This window comes from Pongo pygmaeus, chromosome 12 (genome assembly GCF_028885625.2).
Source record: "Pongo pygmaeus isolate AG05252 chromosome 12, NHGRI_mPonPyg2-v2.0_pri, whole genome shotgun sequence".
Classification (NCBI taxonomy): Eukaryota; Metazoa; Chordata; class Mammalia; order Primates; family Hominidae; genus Pongo; species Pongo pygmaeus.
The window spans coordinates 39,856,711-39,875,751 of NC_072385.2; the positions used below are offsets into that span (position 1 = coordinate 39,856,711).

General features: G+C 44.6%; 1 protein-coding gene across 4 annotated transcripts; it reads left to right on the forward strand.

Annotated features, from left to right (window-relative positions):
- Positions 1-338: 338 nt before the first annotated feature.
- On the forward strand, positions 339-19,041 carry LOC129030678 (sulfotransferase 1C2). Of its 4 annotated transcripts, XM_054476292.2 has the most exons (10): positions 366-624; positions 913-1,073; positions 1,971-2,096; positions 3,636-3,808; positions 4,220-4,345; positions 11,142-11,239; positions 14,898-15,024; positions 15,503-15,597; positions 15,746-15,926; positions 18,680-19,041. In XM_054476292.2, exons 4-10 carry the CDS (start codon positions 3,658-3,660, stop codon positions 18,790-18,792), a joined length of 891 nt encoding a protein of 296 aa, XP_054332267.1. In that variant the 5' UTR covers positions 366-624; positions 913-1,073; positions 1,971-2,096; positions 3,636-3,657; the 3' UTR covers positions 18,793-19,041. The 4 variants fall into 4 exon arrangements, with proteins under 4 accessions (XP_054332265.1, XP_054332266.1, XP_054332267.1 ...); XM_054476291.2 differs by lacking the exon at positions 913-1,073 and having other exon boundaries at positions 364-624; XM_054476288.2 differs by lacking the exons at positions 913-1,073; positions 1,971-2,096 and adding an exon at positions 8,870-8,964 and having other exon boundaries at positions 384-624; positions 11,204-11,239.

Consider the following 19,041-nt stretch of genomic DNA (forward strand, 5'->3'; position numbering starts at 1 on the left):
ATTGTTGCTTTCAATCTTAAAGCATGGACTGGAGACAGGCAGTATTACCCACACTTCATAGATGCAGAAATTAAATCTCAGGCTAAGAAGGAAGGAAAAGGGAGTTCACCAAATAAGCAGGAGCCTATCTGAAGCCTGATGCATCTGGTCCCAGAGCCAACCTTCCATGTCCCCCCAGCCCCCACCTGTTTAAGCTTCTAAGCCAGTAGGAGGAGGGAGGGGCCTGGCAGCTGAGGGCCAGGAAAGATGTGAAAAACTCTAGCTGGTGACCAAGAGGAGGAGTAGAGTGTGCCCTTAGTTCATATGAACTAGAGGGAGCTGGTATTTGCACAGCAGTCAGAGTCACATGACTGATCATGGTACAGCGAGAAGTTCTCCCTCCCAGGGCCAGGTCACAGGGTTTGTTTCTGTTCAATCCGGATTTTTCCAGTAAAAGCTTCAACTTCCCACACTGAAGCTGAGAGCCTCCCAAAGTGCTGGCTACCTGCTGAGCGCCCCTGTAACTCTGACACAGTAGCAATTTGAGCCTCTGCAATTGCCGTCTGCTTCCTGTGAAAGTCCTTTCCGTGCCCACTGACCCTTGAGTGGGCCTTTCAGCTGCTGACTTTCAGCTGGAACTTGAAGGTAAGAATACGGCTTAAAAGAAATTCTGTACCTAACTCGTTAATTGACTTTTTAACCTTTAGCCACATAGGTGCGACTTTATAGATGCATTTACTCAAACCAGAAAAGATCCTAAGAATCTGATAAAATAATATAAAAGAGCTTTGTAACAGCCTCCAGCCAAAAATTCAGACCTAGAAATTCAGGACTCCCCTCAATCACCTCCACAAGCTCTCTCCCCTGTAATACTATCTCTGTCTTCCACCCTGATCTTTTCCCAAACACCCTCCCTGTCCCATCCTCCTTCAGGGCCAGCTCAACTTCTCTGACCAAGACTATTTCTTCTTCCACGAGAGCCCTCCTCTTATGCCAGCCATTGACTAAGACACATGCTGGGCCTGCAAGGGGACTGAACCAGATCCTGTGCTCCAAGGGTCCAGACTTATAAGCAAGTAATTGTAGGACGTGGAGTAAGTACTATAAAATTTGCATACAAAATACTATAGGATCCCATGGAAAGGAGTGATTACTTCTGTTTAAGAGTCAGGGATGCCTCCACAAAGGAGGCCATAGTGATCTGGCCTGATAAGATGAAAAGGTTCCTGCTGGCTGCTCCAGGGAAAATGTGTGTGTCTACATGCCTGACTCTCCAATGACAGAAACCATGTGCTGATGTGGCCCAGCAATGAGGGGCCTGGGGAAGGTGAGAAGGACTTGAGATTTCTCCTGTGGGAACTGGCAGATCCCTCTGCTCAACTACACTACCCAGCTGCCTCAATCTCTTGCTGCATCTCCTTCTCCCAGCTTTAGCCGGGTTCTATCACTCCCCGTGCAAGCCTCCAACAAGAGCAATACAGTGGGATCCACAGTTCACTGGACAGCCAAGCCCTTAACTGCCCTGGTCCTCAGCAGCAGCAGGTGCCCTTCCGCACATGCTCGTAGCCATGCCCAGGCCCTCCGTCATCAGCTACCTGCCCAGAGCACAACACCTACCACAGAGTTGGTCAATGTGTTGCGTGAATGATTCTCAGGACATTATTTCGAGGCCAGAGCCCTAAGCTCACATGTACACCTGCCTACAGGTGTGCATTGGGAAGTCCCATAAATACATCAGACTCAACCCCAGAACTGGACTCACCATCCTCTCACCCCCACCCTATGGAGGACCTTTCTCACTGTGTCCTTACACAAACATAAGAAATGTTTGTTCTTATCCCTCCTCTCCTGAATTTGATCATACCATAATCTCAGGAGTACTGTCCAAACTCCACCTTCTTTGATGTATTATAAATTCAGCTGCTTCTCATATTTGAAAATTTTCAGAAAGAATTTGTCTTTCATTTTCCAAAAATTGTCTTATCTTAAAGGGCTCAGCTCAATCTGGAAGCAGAAGCTACCATGGAAACTGGCCTCGCTAATCTGGGCACCTAGTTTTCTCATCCATTCCATGAAGCAGCTGGGCCAGATTATTTTATTCAACCTCTAGCAAGCAGGTACTGTTACATTTTCTGTAAGGACCCTTTCAGCTCTGAAGTTCTATCACTCATATTCAGCAAAAGTTAAAATAAATTAATGTATACAAGGCACTCAGCCCAGCGTTGGCAAATTGACATGTTTGATAAATGTTAGCTTTTAACTACTATTTCATTAGTAGTAGTAGTAGTAAATGTCTTCTGGAACCCCAGTGGCCAGTTATCTTTGAGTAACAGTGATTTACATCTTCTGCTTTCTCCTTTTGGTGCATTTAAAAGTCTTTCCTCAATACAACAATGACAACACACACACACACACACACACACACACACACACAATGCGTAACTGGGCAAAGCAGATACTTCTCCTACAAATGGCCAATAAGCACATGAGAAGATGCTCAACATCATTAGTCATTAGGGAAATGCAAATCAAAACCCCAATGAGCTATTTATCACCCCACAACCATTAGGATGGCTATTATCAAAACCAAAAAAACAAACAAAAAACACAAGAAACAACAAGTGTTGATGACAATTTGGAAAAACTGGAACACTTGTGCACTGTTTGTAAAAATGTAAAATGGTGCAGCTGCTGTGGAAGATGCAGCAACATTTCCTCAAAATATTAAACATAGAATTACCAGGTGATCTAGCAATTTCACTTCTGAGTATATACCAAAAAAAATCAAAAGCAATAATTCAAAGAGATATTTGTACAATAATTCAAAGAGATATTTGTACATCGATGTTCATAGAGACCTAATTCATGACAGCCAAAAGTTTCCATCAACAGATGAATGGGTAAACAAAACATAGGCTGGGCACGGTGGCTCACGCCTGTAATCCCAACACTTTGGGAAGCCGAGGTGGGTGGATCACCTGAGGTCAGGAGTTCAAGACCAGCCTGGCCAACATGGCAAAACTCCATCCCTACTAAAATTACAAAAATTAGTCAGGCATGGTGGCGGGCACCTGTAATCCCAGCCACTCAGGAGGCTGAGGCATGAGAATTGCTTGAACCCTGGAGGCAGAGGTTGCAGTGAGCCGAGATCATGTCATTGCACTCCAGCCTAGATAAACAGTGAGAATCTGTCTCACAAAAAAAAAAAAAAAAAAAAGGTATATATCTACAGTGAACTAGGGAAGGAAATCCTATCACATGCTACAACACGGATAAGCCTTGAAGAGATTAAGCTTTGGATCAAGCTTTCAATTAAGCATAAGATTAAGCTTAATTAATAAGACATTCACAAAAGGACAGATATTATGTGATTCCACCTAAATAAGGTATATAGAGTCCATAGAGACAGAAAATAAAATGGTGGTTGCCAGGAGCTGAGGGAGGGGGAATGGGAAGTTATTGTTTAATGGATACAGAGTTTCTGTCTGGGATGATGAAAAAAATCTGGAAAAGGATGGTTATAATGGTTGCACAACAATGTGAATGTACTTAATGCCTCTGAACTGTACACCTAACGATGGTTAAAATGATCAATTTTATGTTATGTGTATTTTACCAGAACTACTTTAAAAATCTCCTCTATTCTTTTCCCATAGGGACCCCCAACCCTGAGACACTATGGCCCTGACCTCAGAGCTGGGGAAACAGATAAAACTGAAAGAGGTGGAGGGGACCCTCCTGCAGCCTGCAACTGTGGACAACTGGAGCCAGATCCAGAGCTTCGAGGCCAAACCAGATGATCTCCTCATCTGCACCTACCCTAAAGCAGGTGATTGCAGGGCAGGAGGGACAGCAAAGACCTGCTGAGCCAGCATGGGCTCATCACTTAAGTTAGAATTCCCCTTCATAGGAAACCTGCTCCTTCTTATTGTTCCACAATGGGTTTTGGAGCTCAGGGCTCACGCAGGATGCCTGATATCCCTGAGTTTTCCAGGAAAGCTGCTATGCTCTACCATGCACTGGTCTTGGGTGGAGAGACCCTTGCCTGTGCTGTTCCACTCCCTACAGAGATCCAAAGTCCATCCCTCATGGACTTCTATCACTCATGGCGAACAGGATCCTGACCCAAGGGGAGGTTGATGCAAACACCAAGCTCTACATCCTCTTCGTTTACTAGGGACTCTTCAGGGAAGATTGTCTAACAGGTTTCTGCTTCTTATCCTTCCTTTCTGAGCCTCAGGGACAACGTGGATTCAGGAAATTGTCGATATGATTGAACAGAATGGGGACGTGGAGAAGTGCCAGCGAGCCATCATCCAACACCGCCATCCTTTCATTGAGTGGGCTCGGCCACCCCAACCTTCTGGTGAGGGCACCTCCCTCTTTCTTTCTTCCTGCTTTCTTTCCCTCTCTCTTCTGTTTTCCCCTGTCTTTTCTCACTTTTCTCCTCTTCTCTCCTCTCTCTCTCTCTCTCTCCCTCCCCCCTCTCTCCTTCCTCTTCGCTATCTCCCTCCCTCTCTCTTTCCTCTTCTCTTTCTCTCTCATTTTCACTGTCATATGTTTCTTCCTTTTATCTTCCTCTCATCCTCTGTCTACATATTATTTAAGATTTTTTACCAAAAGTGAATCACCAAGTGAAAAGGATGTGTGCTAGGGTCAGATTCTGCCTTATTTTCTTCTTAAGCCCTCCCTCTGATCATGTGCAACTGTAGATCACACTGAAGATGTGAAAAACTGTAAGCCATTTATTCCTTCTTCTATCTGTACCCCAACCTGATAAAACCCAGTGCAGCCAGGAGAGTATCCAAGAATTGATAATTTACACACACATACACACACACACACACACACCATTGCATTTGGAACCAATTATTTCTGTTCAATCGAGAAGACTTTTCAGGTAATGCTCAACCTGGAAGTGTTTCTCTTCACATCAAAAAATAAAGGAAGCTAAAATATATAACCAGAATGCTATATTTCAGGTAACTGGAGCTGCTGGAACTATTTTGCAAAACAAGGGTAGGAGGAAGGCCTACTGCCCTAAGTTACAGCATTGCAGAGATCCATGTGATAGAAAGCTGGGAGCACAGTAGCTGAAGCTATGAAAATGTAGTTAATGCAGCTCTAGCATGAAGTCTAGACTTGGAGCAACTGTAGACAGAGGTCTGATAAATCCCTAAAAATGTCCTGAGATAGAAATTCCCTGATCTGATGCATGCAAGACACTTGTAACCTGTGGAAGGAGGTGTCTCCAAGTCAGAATAGCCTTAAAGGATTTCGTTTTCCCCTATGATCCTACCATCCAGCCCCTCTGGCTCCTCTGGCTCTTGAAGAAGAGAAAATGGTCACTAGGTAGGTAACCACTGCCTTTGTAACCCAGTGCCTGTTCGCGCCCTGCTCTGAACTACCTGTGGGGCTCTGACCCCATAAACAGGCCAGCCTCTGCCTGCTTAACCACGATCTCACTCCATGTGCCATCAGGACCTGTTGTTTTGTGTGTGTCTGGTCTTCTGCTCCTTGAGCAGCAGGATGGTATAATAGTTAAGGACTACCAGGGTTTAAATCCTGACTCCATCACTCACCTCACGATGTTTAAATCCTGACTCTGTCACTCACCTCACAATGTTTACATAACCTCTCTGTGTTACAGTTTCCTTAGCTGCAAAGGAGGGGGGAGGGATAGCATTAGGAGATATACATAATGCTAAATGATGAGTTAATGGGTGCAGCACACCAGCATGGCACATGTATACATATGTAACTAACCTGCACATTGTGCACATGTACCCTAAAACTTAAAGTATAATAAATAATAATAATAATAAATAAATAAATCTGTTTTTTGAAAGTACTCAAGTTCAATAAACATTACATTTAAATATATATTTAAAAAAAAAAAAGAATCAAGGCCTAGCTCAAAGAGTTGTAAGTGTTAACAAATTCAATATAGGTAAAAAGCTTGAAGCAGTGCCTGACACTGAGAGGATGCTATCTACATGTTAGCTATCTTTACTAACCATTTCTCCAGGCCCCATGACCCCATGTGTTCCCTGATTATCTAAAACCAGCATTTTTTGTTTATTTAAAGATGGAGGCTAGCTCTGTCACCCAGGCTGGACTGCAGTGGTGCCATCATAGGTCACTACAACGTGGAACTCCTGGGCTTAGGCAATCTTCCCACCTCAGACTCCTGAGTAGCTGGGACTACAGGAGAACACCGCCACACCTGGCAGACTTTTTGTTTGTAGAGATCGGGTTTCACTATGTTTCCCAGATTGGTCTCAAACACCTGGCTTCAAGCAATCCTCCTGCCTTGGCCTTCCAAGCCACTGGGATCACAAACATGAGCCACCACACCCAGCCCAAGAACAGCTTTTGATCTTTGTTCTACCTCCTGCCCCTGCCGCTGCCCAATGTCTTACCTCTGACAATTTGAGAGATTAAAGAAAGAGGAGAGGCCCAAGCAAGATTTCTAATGAAGTATTCTTAGCAGTAGAGAGCAGAGTGTTCAATCACTAAATCAGCATAAAAACCAGGATAGAGCTGTAGAATCCAGAGAAAGGATGGTAATCAATAGGCCAGCTTGGCATGTCATACAGAGTCACCCTGGCCTCTTTAGGAACCAAGGTGCCCTGTGTGAGAATAACAAACAATCTCAGGCTTTATGATCTGCCCAGCCACAGACAGCTGAACGCTGGCTGGAGACTCAGCTATGCAGTGGTTGTTTGTTTGGTTTTTTTTTTTTTTTTTTTTTGAGACAAAGTCTGGCTCTGTTGCCCAGGCGGGAGTGCAATGGCGTGGTCTTCACTCACTGCAACCTCTGCCTCCCGGGTTCAAGCAATTCTCCTTCCTCAGCCTCCCAAGTAGCTGGAATTACAGGCACCTGCCAGCACACCCAGCGAATTTTTGGTATTTTTAGTAGAGTCAGGGTTTCACCATGTTGGCCAGGCTGGTCTCGAACTCCTGACCTCGTGATATACCTGCCTCGGCCTCCCAAAGCGCTGAGATTATAGGCCTAAGCCACTGTGCCCAGCCAGTGGTTTTCTTTCAGAGTAGATAATCCCTGCCAGTCGAGGTAAGGAGCACCAGTGGGAGGAGACCAGTTGCTGACATAGACTCATGGCTGTCGGCCAAAGGTCTCAACCACCCTTGGAGCATTCTGGAGTGGTCAGGCACTACTGGACAATGGACGAGCTTGTGCCCTGCATGGTCAGTCTCCCTTCCAGGCCCCCTTCTGCTCTCCCATGAACTCCCAGCCTCGTAGCCGTTCTGTGTCAAAAGGGATTACCTCTGTGACCCACAGAGAATTGGTTTGGAAAGACTTTGAAAAGACCTGTGTGCATGTGTGTGTGCATGTGCATGTGTGTATGCATGTGCATGTGTTTGCAAGCATGTGTGTGTGGGAACTGTATGTAGGTGAAATCTAGGAATGATCCACTTAGTTTCAGCAAACATCTATGCTCAAAGGCCTATGCTGTTCATAAGACTTCACACCTACTTGCCCTCAATAAGTTATAGTCCCATGGAAAAAACCAGTGCAGATGATATAACAACAAGCATGGAGCACTACTGGCAGGGTGAAGGGAACATGGCCAAAGAACAGTTCCTGGAAGTGACACCTGAAATGATAAACTGTTGTCATTACTAATTTTCTGCCTCTTCCTCCTGCCAGACTGCAAACTCTTTGATGGCAAGAAACAAGTTCTGTTTAACTTTGTACTCCCATGGGGCTGTTTCTACAGTATTGGCTGAATTGATTTATCCCTCACAGCCACATGCAATTTGGCTCAAATCCCAAGGCTATAACCTTAGTGCAACTGATGAAGGCAAAAAATGACCCCGTTTGCCCCCTTCTTCCCCGCTAGTGGGCTTGGGAATGGGCCCTGCAGCCTGGGCTGTGTCACGCACACTCTCCACGCTGTGCTTCTCCACCCTGAGTCTGAGCAACCATCGTGGTATCCCTGGTGGGTGAGGCAACCCCGTGGGGCTTTTCTGAATCATTGATGAGAGAGAGGTGGGGCGAGGGTGTTGGGGGGGCAGAATGTACAATGTACCTTTGTTCATAAAAGAAAACACTGGTCAACTGCTTTATGTAAAGCCCCAACTCCACAGTATCTCTCTCCTGTAGGGGACTTTTGGCAGAAGAATTTGGAGTTGGAGCTGGGCTGAGCCCACCAACAGGGCTGGATCAGGAGTAGGAGTGGGCCTTCTTACTTGTCATGGGCAGGAAAGATGACTGTGAGCCATCTGAGGACCATAATGACTGAGTACATATTTCCCAATTAGAAGACTGGGTCTCTTTTAGGCATTAAGTGGTTACTGCCCACAGGGCATTAAATCAGGTGTAATAGGAAAGAGGAAAACCACAAGTACCAGGAAGGAAATCAACTGGCCTGCAAATCTCACTTTCTGGCGGATTCCCTGAATTTGCTTCCCAGCTTGGGACTGACAGTCCAGCTCCACCCATAACCTTCCCTTCTGTCCTCTATGTCTGCTAAGGTTTCTTCTAGTTTTCATCTCTGTGTTTCTCTACATTGTGCTTCTTTAGCTCTGCCACTATTTTTCTTTTCAGCTATGTATGCTCTGCTATTTAACCCTACTCATTGTAGGTTTTCATGTCCAACCACTTTATAAATTTTCCCAGTCTTTTTAGTAGTCTCTTGTTTCCTTGCTCATATTTTCAACTTTCTCTTTTATTCCTTTGCACTTTTTTTTTGAGACAGGGTCTCACTCTGTCACCCAGGCTAGAGTGCAGTAGTACAAACACAGCTCACTGCAACCTCAATCTCTTGAGCTCAAGCGATCCTCCCATCTCAGCCTCCCAAGTAAGTAGCTGGGACTACAGGTGCGTATCACCATGCCCAGCTAATTCTGGTATTTTTTTTTTTAGAGACAGGATTTCACCATGTTGCCCAGGCTGGTCTCAAACTCCTGAGCTCAAGCAATCCACCTGCCTCAATCTCCCAAAGTGCCAAGATTATAGACGTGAGCCACTGCCCCTGGTCTTCTTTGCATATTTTAAACATAGTTATTTATATTCCCTATTAGGCACCCAATAACTGAGGTCACTAGGGGTTTAGTTCTTCCACCTTTTTTTTCTAGCTCTTGTTCATAGGGCTTTTCCCTGATTTGTTTTGTAATTTTGTATAAAAAGCTCTTTCCTCCCTGTCTTGATCTCATACCTACATTGGAACATTTCCAATCTAGAATAGTTTAAGTTAACTTCTGGTACAAGCTGGTAGTATGATTTCATATCCATGCATGTAGTATGAAAACAGGATTGTGGTTATGAGTTCTCAAGAAAGCCTTTTTCTGCACCCAGAGGCGAGGCAAGGAAATTACCTTACCTCTCTTTGTCAGTAGGTGATGTTTCTCTCTCTCACCTTTCACTGAGGTAGCAGATTTGAGTTTCTCTGGCTAATGCATCGGTCTCTGTTCCTAATCTGTGCCTCACTAAAGTCCAGGCCTACCAGCCTCTTCCCTGAGCAGAGGTCACTGAACTGAACACTGGGTGTCCAGAGGGTGAACCTGCTCAGGGCAGCTGTCATCAAAGCCTTTGCCCATTTCTCCATCTTGTAGCTCCCTCCCTCTTCACTTTGGTCCCTGGAGGGTACCCTTATTTTCTTACGAGCCTGATTATGCACTTCAATGATATGTTTGGTATTTTAATCAGAACCTGCAGGTATGTGATTAACAGGAAAGATCTTCATAATGTTCAGGCCACCATGTCTCCAGCAGTGAAAGTACGTGGAGAGACCCTTGAAGAGTGAGTGGGACTGTCCAGATGTGTAGAAATGAGGGCCTGAGGGAGGCACAGGGGCGTGGGGCAGCAGGACCAGGGCATGTGGAAGGACAGAGTGTGAGCTGGCGTAGAGGTGGAGCTGAGAAAAGAGACTAGAGGCAGGAGAGCTTTGCAGTTCTTCTAAGGAATATGGACTTCAAAAATGGTTAAAGGTGGTTTTCCAACTTTTCTTTTTAGTACCAAAACACTTTTTTATTTAACAAAAATTACCATGACTACATGATCCAGCAATTCCACTTCTGGGTATATATCCCAAAGAAAAACAGGGTCTCAAACAGATACCTGTACATCTACATTCAAAATAACATTATTCACAATAGCCAAAAGGTGGAAACAACCCAAGTGTCCACCAATGGATGAATTGATAAACAAAATGTGGATATACAATGGAACATTATTCAGTCTTAAAGAGGAAGGAGATTTTCTGCACTAACTTGACCCAGCTCCTCTGACATGATTTGCATGAGCCTCTGATTCCCACACTAGAGTGGAAGCTCCTTAGGGAGAAGGTCTGTGTTTTTCTTGTCTTTGTTGCCTTTTCCCCTAACCTCAGCTTAACACAATGATTGCACAAAGTGCTCATTAAGGCTTTTAAATGAGAGAGTAGAGGCCGGGCACGGTGGCTCATGTCTGTAATCCCAGCACTTTGGGAGGCCGAGGCGGGTGGATCATGAGGTCACCAGATCGAGACCAGCCTGACCAATATGGTAAAACCCCGTCTCTACTAAAAATAGAAAAATTAGATGGGCATGGTGGCACGCACCTGTAATCCCAGCTACTCGGGATGCTGAGGCAGGAGAATTGCTTGAACCTGGGAAGCAGAGGTTGCAGTGAGCCGAGATCACGCCACTGCACTCCAGCCTGGTGATGGAGCGAGACTCCGTCTCAAAAAAAAAAAAAAAAAAAAAATGAGAAAGTAGAAATCATGACTCACAGGCCAGCAAGTATACATGTTTTTAGAGATGACACAAGTGATTGCAAACAGGCCGGGTACATGAGACAGCCTGATGCAGGCACATGGGGGTCATCTCTGGCTGGCAGGAAGGTGAGGGAGTCCTCTCTTCTCTGGTCCTGGCTGACTCTGCCTCCGCAAGACATCACTTGCCCATTCCCAGCTTCTATCACCTCATCCTTAAAGTGACAGAGTAAGTTAACTCTAAGGCCCCATCCAGGACTCAAGCTGTGTGATTCTACAAAAATGAAAATTATATCAATAATCCCATTGTAAAATCCCAAAAGAAAGTCAAGAGACTAGCAGAAGGATAGGTGGGTGATGGGATATCCTGGACAGAGCCTGGATCATGAGGTCCCCGTGTAGTGCTTGTACTACGCAGATGTTTCCTCTTGAACTATTTTAAAGGTGTGGAAAAAGCCAAAGCAATGCCCTCTCCACGGATACTAAAGACTCACCTTTCCACTCAGCTGCTGCCGCCGTCTTTCTGGGAAAACAACTGCAAGGTAAGATACCAACAGCTCCCTGTGACAGAAGGGAAAGTAAGCCAACCAAAGCGAGTCCTGCAGACCCCAACGCAGAGCATTCGTCATCACCTTTGCCTCTCCACTGTCTCTGATGCTTACCAGCAAAGAGAAAACGTAAAGTTCTACACTCAGCAGGACATTCACCTGAACAGTTTCAAATAGGACATAAAAGCAGGATCCAGACTTAATTTTTGGAGGGAACTAGAGACATGGGGAGGCAGTGAGTGCAGTAAGCGTAGCTGTGAAATGAAGGTGAGAAGATGGTGGTCCCAGGCTGCAGGCCATGGGGAGGTTCTCTAACAGACCAGGGAGGGAAGAATGAGAGGAAAAAAGCTAAAGCTCTCCCCAAAGGGGGCCGGGCGCAGTGGCTCACGCCTGTAATCCCAGCACTTTGGGAGGCCGAGGCGGGTGGATCACAAAGTCAGGAGATCGAGACCACGGTGAAACCCCGTCTCTACTAAAAATAAAAAAAAACTTAGCCGGACGCGGTGGTGGGCGCCTGTAGTCCCAGCTACTCGGAAGGCTGAGGCAGGAGAATGGCGTGAACCTGGGAGGCGGAGCTTGCAGTGAGCCGAGATCGCGCCACTGCACTCCAGCCTGGGCCACCGAGCGAGACTCCGTCTCATTAAAAAAAAAAAAAAAAAGTTCTCCCCAAAGGGTAAACAGATGAACAGGCAGAGCAACGCTCTTGAGGACACCCCACCTCAGCCTCTGGTAGACTCTGCGTTCTTCGTTTTATTTATTCTGTGACTTTATTTGTATGCACCCCAGTGCCTATAAGTTCCTGGCACATAGAGGGCATTAGACACGTCCTTGCTGAGTAAATACGGAAGGTGCTGTAGAGCAGGTGGAGTCAAGGGTACAGACTAAGCTGCCAGCCTTGGTGAGAAAGTGGGGCACTGTTTCCTTAAAGGCAAGAATGAAGGGGAAAGAAGGGCTAAGAAAGATATGTTGCTAGGGGATTGGAGTGAAGTTGGAGGACTCAAATAAATGACTTCAGTCCTTTTAGTAATAATATTGGATAAGGGGACAAAAACTTCCATTTCCAGAATTATGGCAAATTAGGTATTCTGAACCCCTGAAGCCCTTATATGTAGAACATCCAGGATTACTGCATAAAAAAAATCACAAGTTTCCTTTTAATGCATAACTGAGATCGAAATAAAGTCCCTAAGTTTAGAAACTTCAGAGGAAACTGAAACTCAGAGAGGCAAATTAAGACTGGGACTCTCCTGGGGAAATCTGATGACCTGGATAATCCAGCAATTTAAGTTTTAATGGCTGCACAGGGACAGGGTCAAAGCCCACAGCACAAGGAACCAGAAGAATGAGGAGCCAAAGCTGGGACCACTGAAGGGCTACATCCTCAATGGATGGGTGGAGGAGGCAGAGGAAGACCTCAGGGAACCACTCTGCCTTGACCTAGGCGCTCAGCTCCCTTGAGAATGTATAGCCACAGGTTTACTCTCTCAGGGTTTGAGATTCAAAATTGCACTCCTTGCATTCTCCAAGAAACTACAAGCAGAGAAATTACACAAGGTGGTCCCCACAGCCAGTGTTCCCAGGTCCTCTCTGCAGGGACACAGCTGCAACTCAGACCCCCATAGGATCCCCACTTGGGCTCACCATCCCACATTACAAAATACACAAAAGAACAAGCCACCATGAAATGCAGTCTTCAGAAAGAACCCGTGGAAGAGTCAGACCTCAAGAACTTCAGACAATGTAATTATCAGCTCTAGAAATAAGAGAAGGTTCAAGTTGTGTGAATAAATGAAAAAGTGAATCAAAAATAAAATAAAGAAATAAGATGCTACTTTTAGACACAGAAGTATTAAGTAAATAAATGGAATTTCTATAACAAAAATATAAAATCATGGAAATTAAAAACTCAAGCATAGGATAAAGTGCAGAACAGCTGCACAGAAAATTAGTGAACTCAGACAGGAAGGTTTGAGTGTAAAGGTTTGAGAAGAGAGGACAGACCTGTGGCTGGAGCTAACAGCCAAGAGATGGAGCATGGGAGGGATTAATAAAAGGATTATCAAGCAGCAATGAAGAGGAAGAAAACTGAGGATAAAAAATTTAGAAACTCGGGGAATTTTTTAAATCAGCATTTCTTAAAACCTTCTTTACTGGTGCTTGGCACCTTGGTAAGTTGGAGAAGAGAAGATGGGCAGTAGGACTTAGTAGACAGTAACAGAGTCAATGCTTTCAGGAGCAGGGTTTCTCAACCTTAGCACTTGCTCTAAAGGGCCTGGGACTTGATATAATCAGGCATGGAAAGACATGCAGGTACAGTGGTGACTGTCATAAGGAAGAAGTGTGTCCTCGCAGATCCCTAGAACAGGAGGCATGGCATGTCACACACAGCCTCACAGGGAAGCAATGGGATAGGTCAGGAGGAAGAGAGAGTGAGTAGAAGACATGGGCAAGAGCCTTGATGTGGTTTCTTTGGGAAGGAATAGATGAGGCTAGGTAGGCAGGCTTGGGATTGGCCAGTTTGAACCACTGCAGCAGGCTTTCAGCCACAGGGGCTTGGCCTAGTGGTCTGGTATCTGACCCTGGGGTGGTCAGGGCAGGTGAATAGTGGCCCAGTGTGTAAAAGCCCAACAGTGGAAGTGTCGGGGGTATAGGCTCTGGGGTGTTGTAGGCAGTTCCTCCAGAGTCAGCAAAGCCCCAGGATGTCAAAGCATCAGACACAGAATATAAAAGACATAATTAATAAAGCACTCCTGACATTTGGGGCAGATTTTTCTTTCTTGTGGGTGGGAGGTGTGAGCAGGGGGACTCTTCTGTGTATTGCAGAATGTTGAACAGCATCCTTGGCCCCTGCATGGATGCCAGTAGCACCACGACTCCAAGCTGTGCAACCAAAAACGTCTTCAGACATTGCCAAACGTCCCCTAGTGGACACAATCATCCCATCATCCCCAGTTGAGAACCACTTAAAAGTGAAAGAATAAAAAAGCACAGCATTGAAATAGTTGGTCATAGATCTGAGATGCGTAGTCAAGAGGCCCATTTGGAATTGATACCGTTAAAATGTGAACTGAGTACTGGATAAAAGGTCAGATTTGGTAAAATGAAAGGTTGGGAGGGTAGAGGGTTGTGAAGTTGTGGGCAAAGCGGAACTTGAAGGGATGTCTGTAGGGGCAGAGCTGAAATGATTAGAGATGGAAATAATTCAAGCCGAGGAGGCCAGGAGAAAAACAGGAGCTATTTTCTTGCTGCGTGGCTCAAACTCTTAAACATGAAGCTTCTGTGCATCTTTGGGAGGGTGCGGGAGGGGTCATCAGTTTACGCTGATACCGTGGAAGTCTCCTATTCACATGGCAGGTCGTAGTTTATAGAGAAAGATTTTGCTCCTGATACCAAAGGGGCAATCAGGCAATCTAATCCTCACCAATCCCTAATTGATTAGCTAATGAAAAAGACTGAGTTTCAAGTAGAGAGCAGACTTGGCGACGAAGCAGAGACAGAAAGAAGAGAGAGGTCACACGGCCAAGTCACAGGGCCAGCACTGCAGAACTGAGCCAGAGTGCACAGCAACCCTCAGGATGGCTCCGCCTAAGGGAACTCTGTGAAAGTCCACTTTTTATACCATCTTTTACCCACCTCTTTTCTTACCCCAAAGTTCCTTTATGTAGCTCGAAATGCCAAAGACTGTATGGTTTCCTACTACCATTTCCAAAGGATGAACCACATGCTTCCTGACCCTGGTACCTGGGAAGAGTATTTTGAAACCTTCATCAATGGAAAAGGTACGGCAACATCCTTCACACCCTTGCATTCTCACTCCAGCTAGGCTGGGTCTAGGGAACACAGGTAGCATTTTATCCCCTAGAATGCCTGTGCTTCATCAGGTATGTCCTACCACAGACTGGGACTGGGCAGAACAAGGTGACCACTTTCTGAGTGTATGCCCACAGCCCTCAGCAAACATCTTCCACCTGATTCAAAGCCTTTAATTAGAGCCATTCTCTTCCAAAGGGTGTCCTTGTCCCTATGTGATTGCACATAATAGACAGGAAGCCACTTTAGGGAGGACGTTGGGGCAAGTAAACCCAAGGCTGTCCCCATCTATACCACCCTCAAAATCAAACAGATGAGAACCCTTAGGACATATCTAATTCAGAATTTGGGTTTTCTCTCTCTAACTCACTTCAGGAAAATCCCTAATACTCAGAAGGTTTTGTGCGATGCCTATGTAGACCATTCTGTTTCCTGTGTCTATTTCAGTGGTTTGGGGTTCCTGGTTTGACCATGTGAAAGGATGGTGGGAGATGAAAGACAGACACCAGATTCTCTTCCTATTCTATGAGGACATAAAGAGGGTGAGTGAAGGCTCTGCAGAAGAACCATTTTAAAGTGGTTCTTCAGGTGCAGAGAAATTCAAAGTTGTTTCAAAGGACATCCCAGAGAATTGTAGTATTTCTTTATGATACTCTCATTCATTCTAGTCCAATGTTACCCTTGCCGCAGGACCCAAAGCATGAAATTCGAAAGGTGATGCAGTTCATGGGAAAGAACGTGGATGAGACAGTGCTAGATAAAATTGTCCAGGAGACGTCATTTGAGAAAATGAAAGAAAATCCCATGACAAATCGTTCTACAGTTTCCAAATCTATCATGGACCAGTCAATTTCCTCCTTCATGAGAAAAGGTGTGTGGGGCCTCTTTATCATACATTCAGATTGTCTCGTAACATCCTGCCTGCCTCTTAGCAGACAATATTGAGTTTTATTAATTCCAAGACAATGCACTTCAACTATTCCTAATGTACGTTTCTAATAAAACCAGGGATTTGATCCTGTTGTAGAAGAGAGCTTTCTAGAGTATTGTTCCAGTATTTGGTTGCAAGGAACAGAGAGTCCCTCAAGCTAGACCCGAAGAAAGGGGCTTACTGTGAAGATTCACACTGGACAATAAAGGAAATGCAATCAACATAGAAAACTAAAAAGAGGAGCCACCACTGGTCCAGACCTCCCAGGGGCCGCTGGATCTCAGGGTCCAGGACTCAGCAGCAGGAGGGATGTGTCTTTGCTCCAAAACTCCACCACTACAGGACTCGGCTGCTTTTCATATATCTATTAGGCATGGCTTCCTCTACTGACCAGCTTCCCGTTTCTCCACCCATTACAACTTTCTCCCACTTTATAACTTCTGATGACTCAGTTTCTGCTCATAACTTGGTCTTGACCCTTGCCCAAACCTGCTCTACTTCATGAGTTTCAACTACAACTACCGTTGAGAATTGCCTCATCCTCAGTAGTTCTTAGTTCCAATTCCCAAAGGAGGAATTCTAATTGGCCCATATAACATTTTTTAAGAAAAAGCTTTATCACTTTCTAATTTAAAAAGCAAAACATGTCATTGTTAAATATTAAATTGGGCTGGGCGGATTGACTTATGCCCATAATCCCACATTTTGGAAAGCTGAGGCATGAGGATTGCTTGAGGCTAGGAGTTCAAAACTACCCTGGGCAACACAGCAAGACCCCATCTCTACAAAAAAAAATAATTAGCTGGGTGTGGTGATGCATCCCTGTATTCCCAGCTTCTCAGGAGGCTGAGGTGGGAGGAGCACTTGAGCCCAGGATTTTGAGCATTCAGTGAGCTAGGACCTTGCCACTGTACTCCAGCCTGGGTGACAGAGCAAGACACCAGCTCTTCTTAAAAAATAAATTAAATCGGCTGGGTGCGATGGCTCACACCTGTAATCCCAGCACTTTGGGAGGCCTAGGCAGACAGATCACGAGGTCAAGAGATCAAGACCATCCTGGCCAACATGGTAAAACCCTGTCTCTACTAAAAATACAAAAATTAGCTGGGCGTGGTGGTGCACACCTGTAGTCCCAGCTATTCGGGAGGCTCATGCAGGAGAATCACTTGAACCCAGGAGGCAGAGGCTGCAGTGAGCCAAGATCGTGCCACTGTACTCCAGCCTGGTGACAGAGCGAGACTCTGTCTCAATAAATAAATAAAATCAGTATAAAATTATATTTTTTAAAAGTCTCTCCACCAAAACTCCACCCCTAAGAAGTAACTACCAACAGTATGGAAGTCCCTTTCTCTCTCATTTATAACATACAGATTTTTTATTCACAACAGTGAAATCATGGTATACACACTGCTTCGAAACATCTGTTCTTCTTCCTCTTTGATTTTGCATGTGCTTGAATTTATGTTGTTGCATTTTCCAATCTACAACAGTATTCCATACCAATGAAACAAACCAAAATATTCTACCCCTTTTCTCTTTGGATAACCAGTGGTAATGATTTGTCAAGGTGCCCTTCTTCAGGCTCATACATAACCATCTTTCTATACACCCTCCCTCTTCAGACTCACACAGACACAAAGATATGTAACCATAATGAAAGCTTGCTCCCTAAAATGCAGAATGAGGTCATATTTTATACCTTTACTTACCAGGATATGAGAAACCCCTCTAGGGCAAGGCGTATAGACTCATACACCTCATTGATTTTTTTGGTCCCATGTTATACCAAGCTAAGGATACATCATAATTCATCCAACTATTCCCTTAATGATAGACACTATAGTTATTATTGTTTTCAATGTTTGTTTTTATGCATAATGTTACAGTAAATATCTTTGTGCATAAATTATTATTTCCAGATGCTTTTATTACTGTTGCATAATTTTCTGGAAGAGGCATTGGTGGGGAAAAGAGAATTTCCTGTTTAAAATTAGTTTAAGTTGTTGTTTGGTGAAAAATAGTATCTCATTCATATTTTTCCAAAATAGTTTTTTATTGAGATATAATCAAAATACCAAAAATGCACAGATCTTAAGTATACAGTTCAACCCATTTTGATAAATGTATACACCCACACTACCAGCACCCCAATCAAGATATGAAACATTTTCATCACCCCAGAAAGTTTCCTCTTGTGCCCCTTTTCAGTCAACGTCTACCTCCAGGGACAACCGTTTTTCCAATTTCTATTACTCTAGATTGATTTTGCCTGTTGCTGGACTTCACATAAATGGAATTTCACAGTATTTACTTTCCTGTGTCTGGTGCCTTTTGCTCAACATAATGTTTTGAGATTCCTCCATGTGGTTGTGTGTCTGTAGTTCATCCTTCTTTTGTGTCTATGTAGTAATCCATCAGGTAAATACACTATAGGTGGGGCCAGGTCATGCAGGCCACTAGCTGCCTTGGGTCAGTTGTCCAGCTGACTTACAAGTCCATCCCCCTGCACAGAGTCCCCTAGGACTGCTTCTTAGAGGAGAGCTGCTCATGGACAGGTGTCCACTGAAGGGGGAATTGGGTGAGTCAGGTATGTGGACAGGCCAGATTCAGTATGGGCACTACACCACTTTACTCAGGGACACCACATCTTTCAATCAGAGAGTGACACTCCTGTCTGGCCTTCCTTTTCCTAGGAACTGTGGGGGATTGGAAAAACCACTTCACTGTTGCCCAGAATGAGAGGTTTGATGAAATCTATAGAAAAAAGATGGAAGGAACAGCCATAAACTTCTGCATGGAACTCTGAGCAAGATGTAAATAAAATTAACAGGTGGATGGCAAGAGTGCAAATACTATCTTCAGTCCTTCAGTCCCAGCCAGAAGAATCTCTGAAAGCATATTGTGAATGTATACGATGTAGTACAAATGATTTCTGTGATGATTAACAGTATGTCACCACTTCATTTTTAAAAAGGGATCATGTCTAATGCCCATTTTCCCAAGTATTCTTTCCTAAGTAAGATATAAGATAGATTAATAAACTAAGTAAAACATA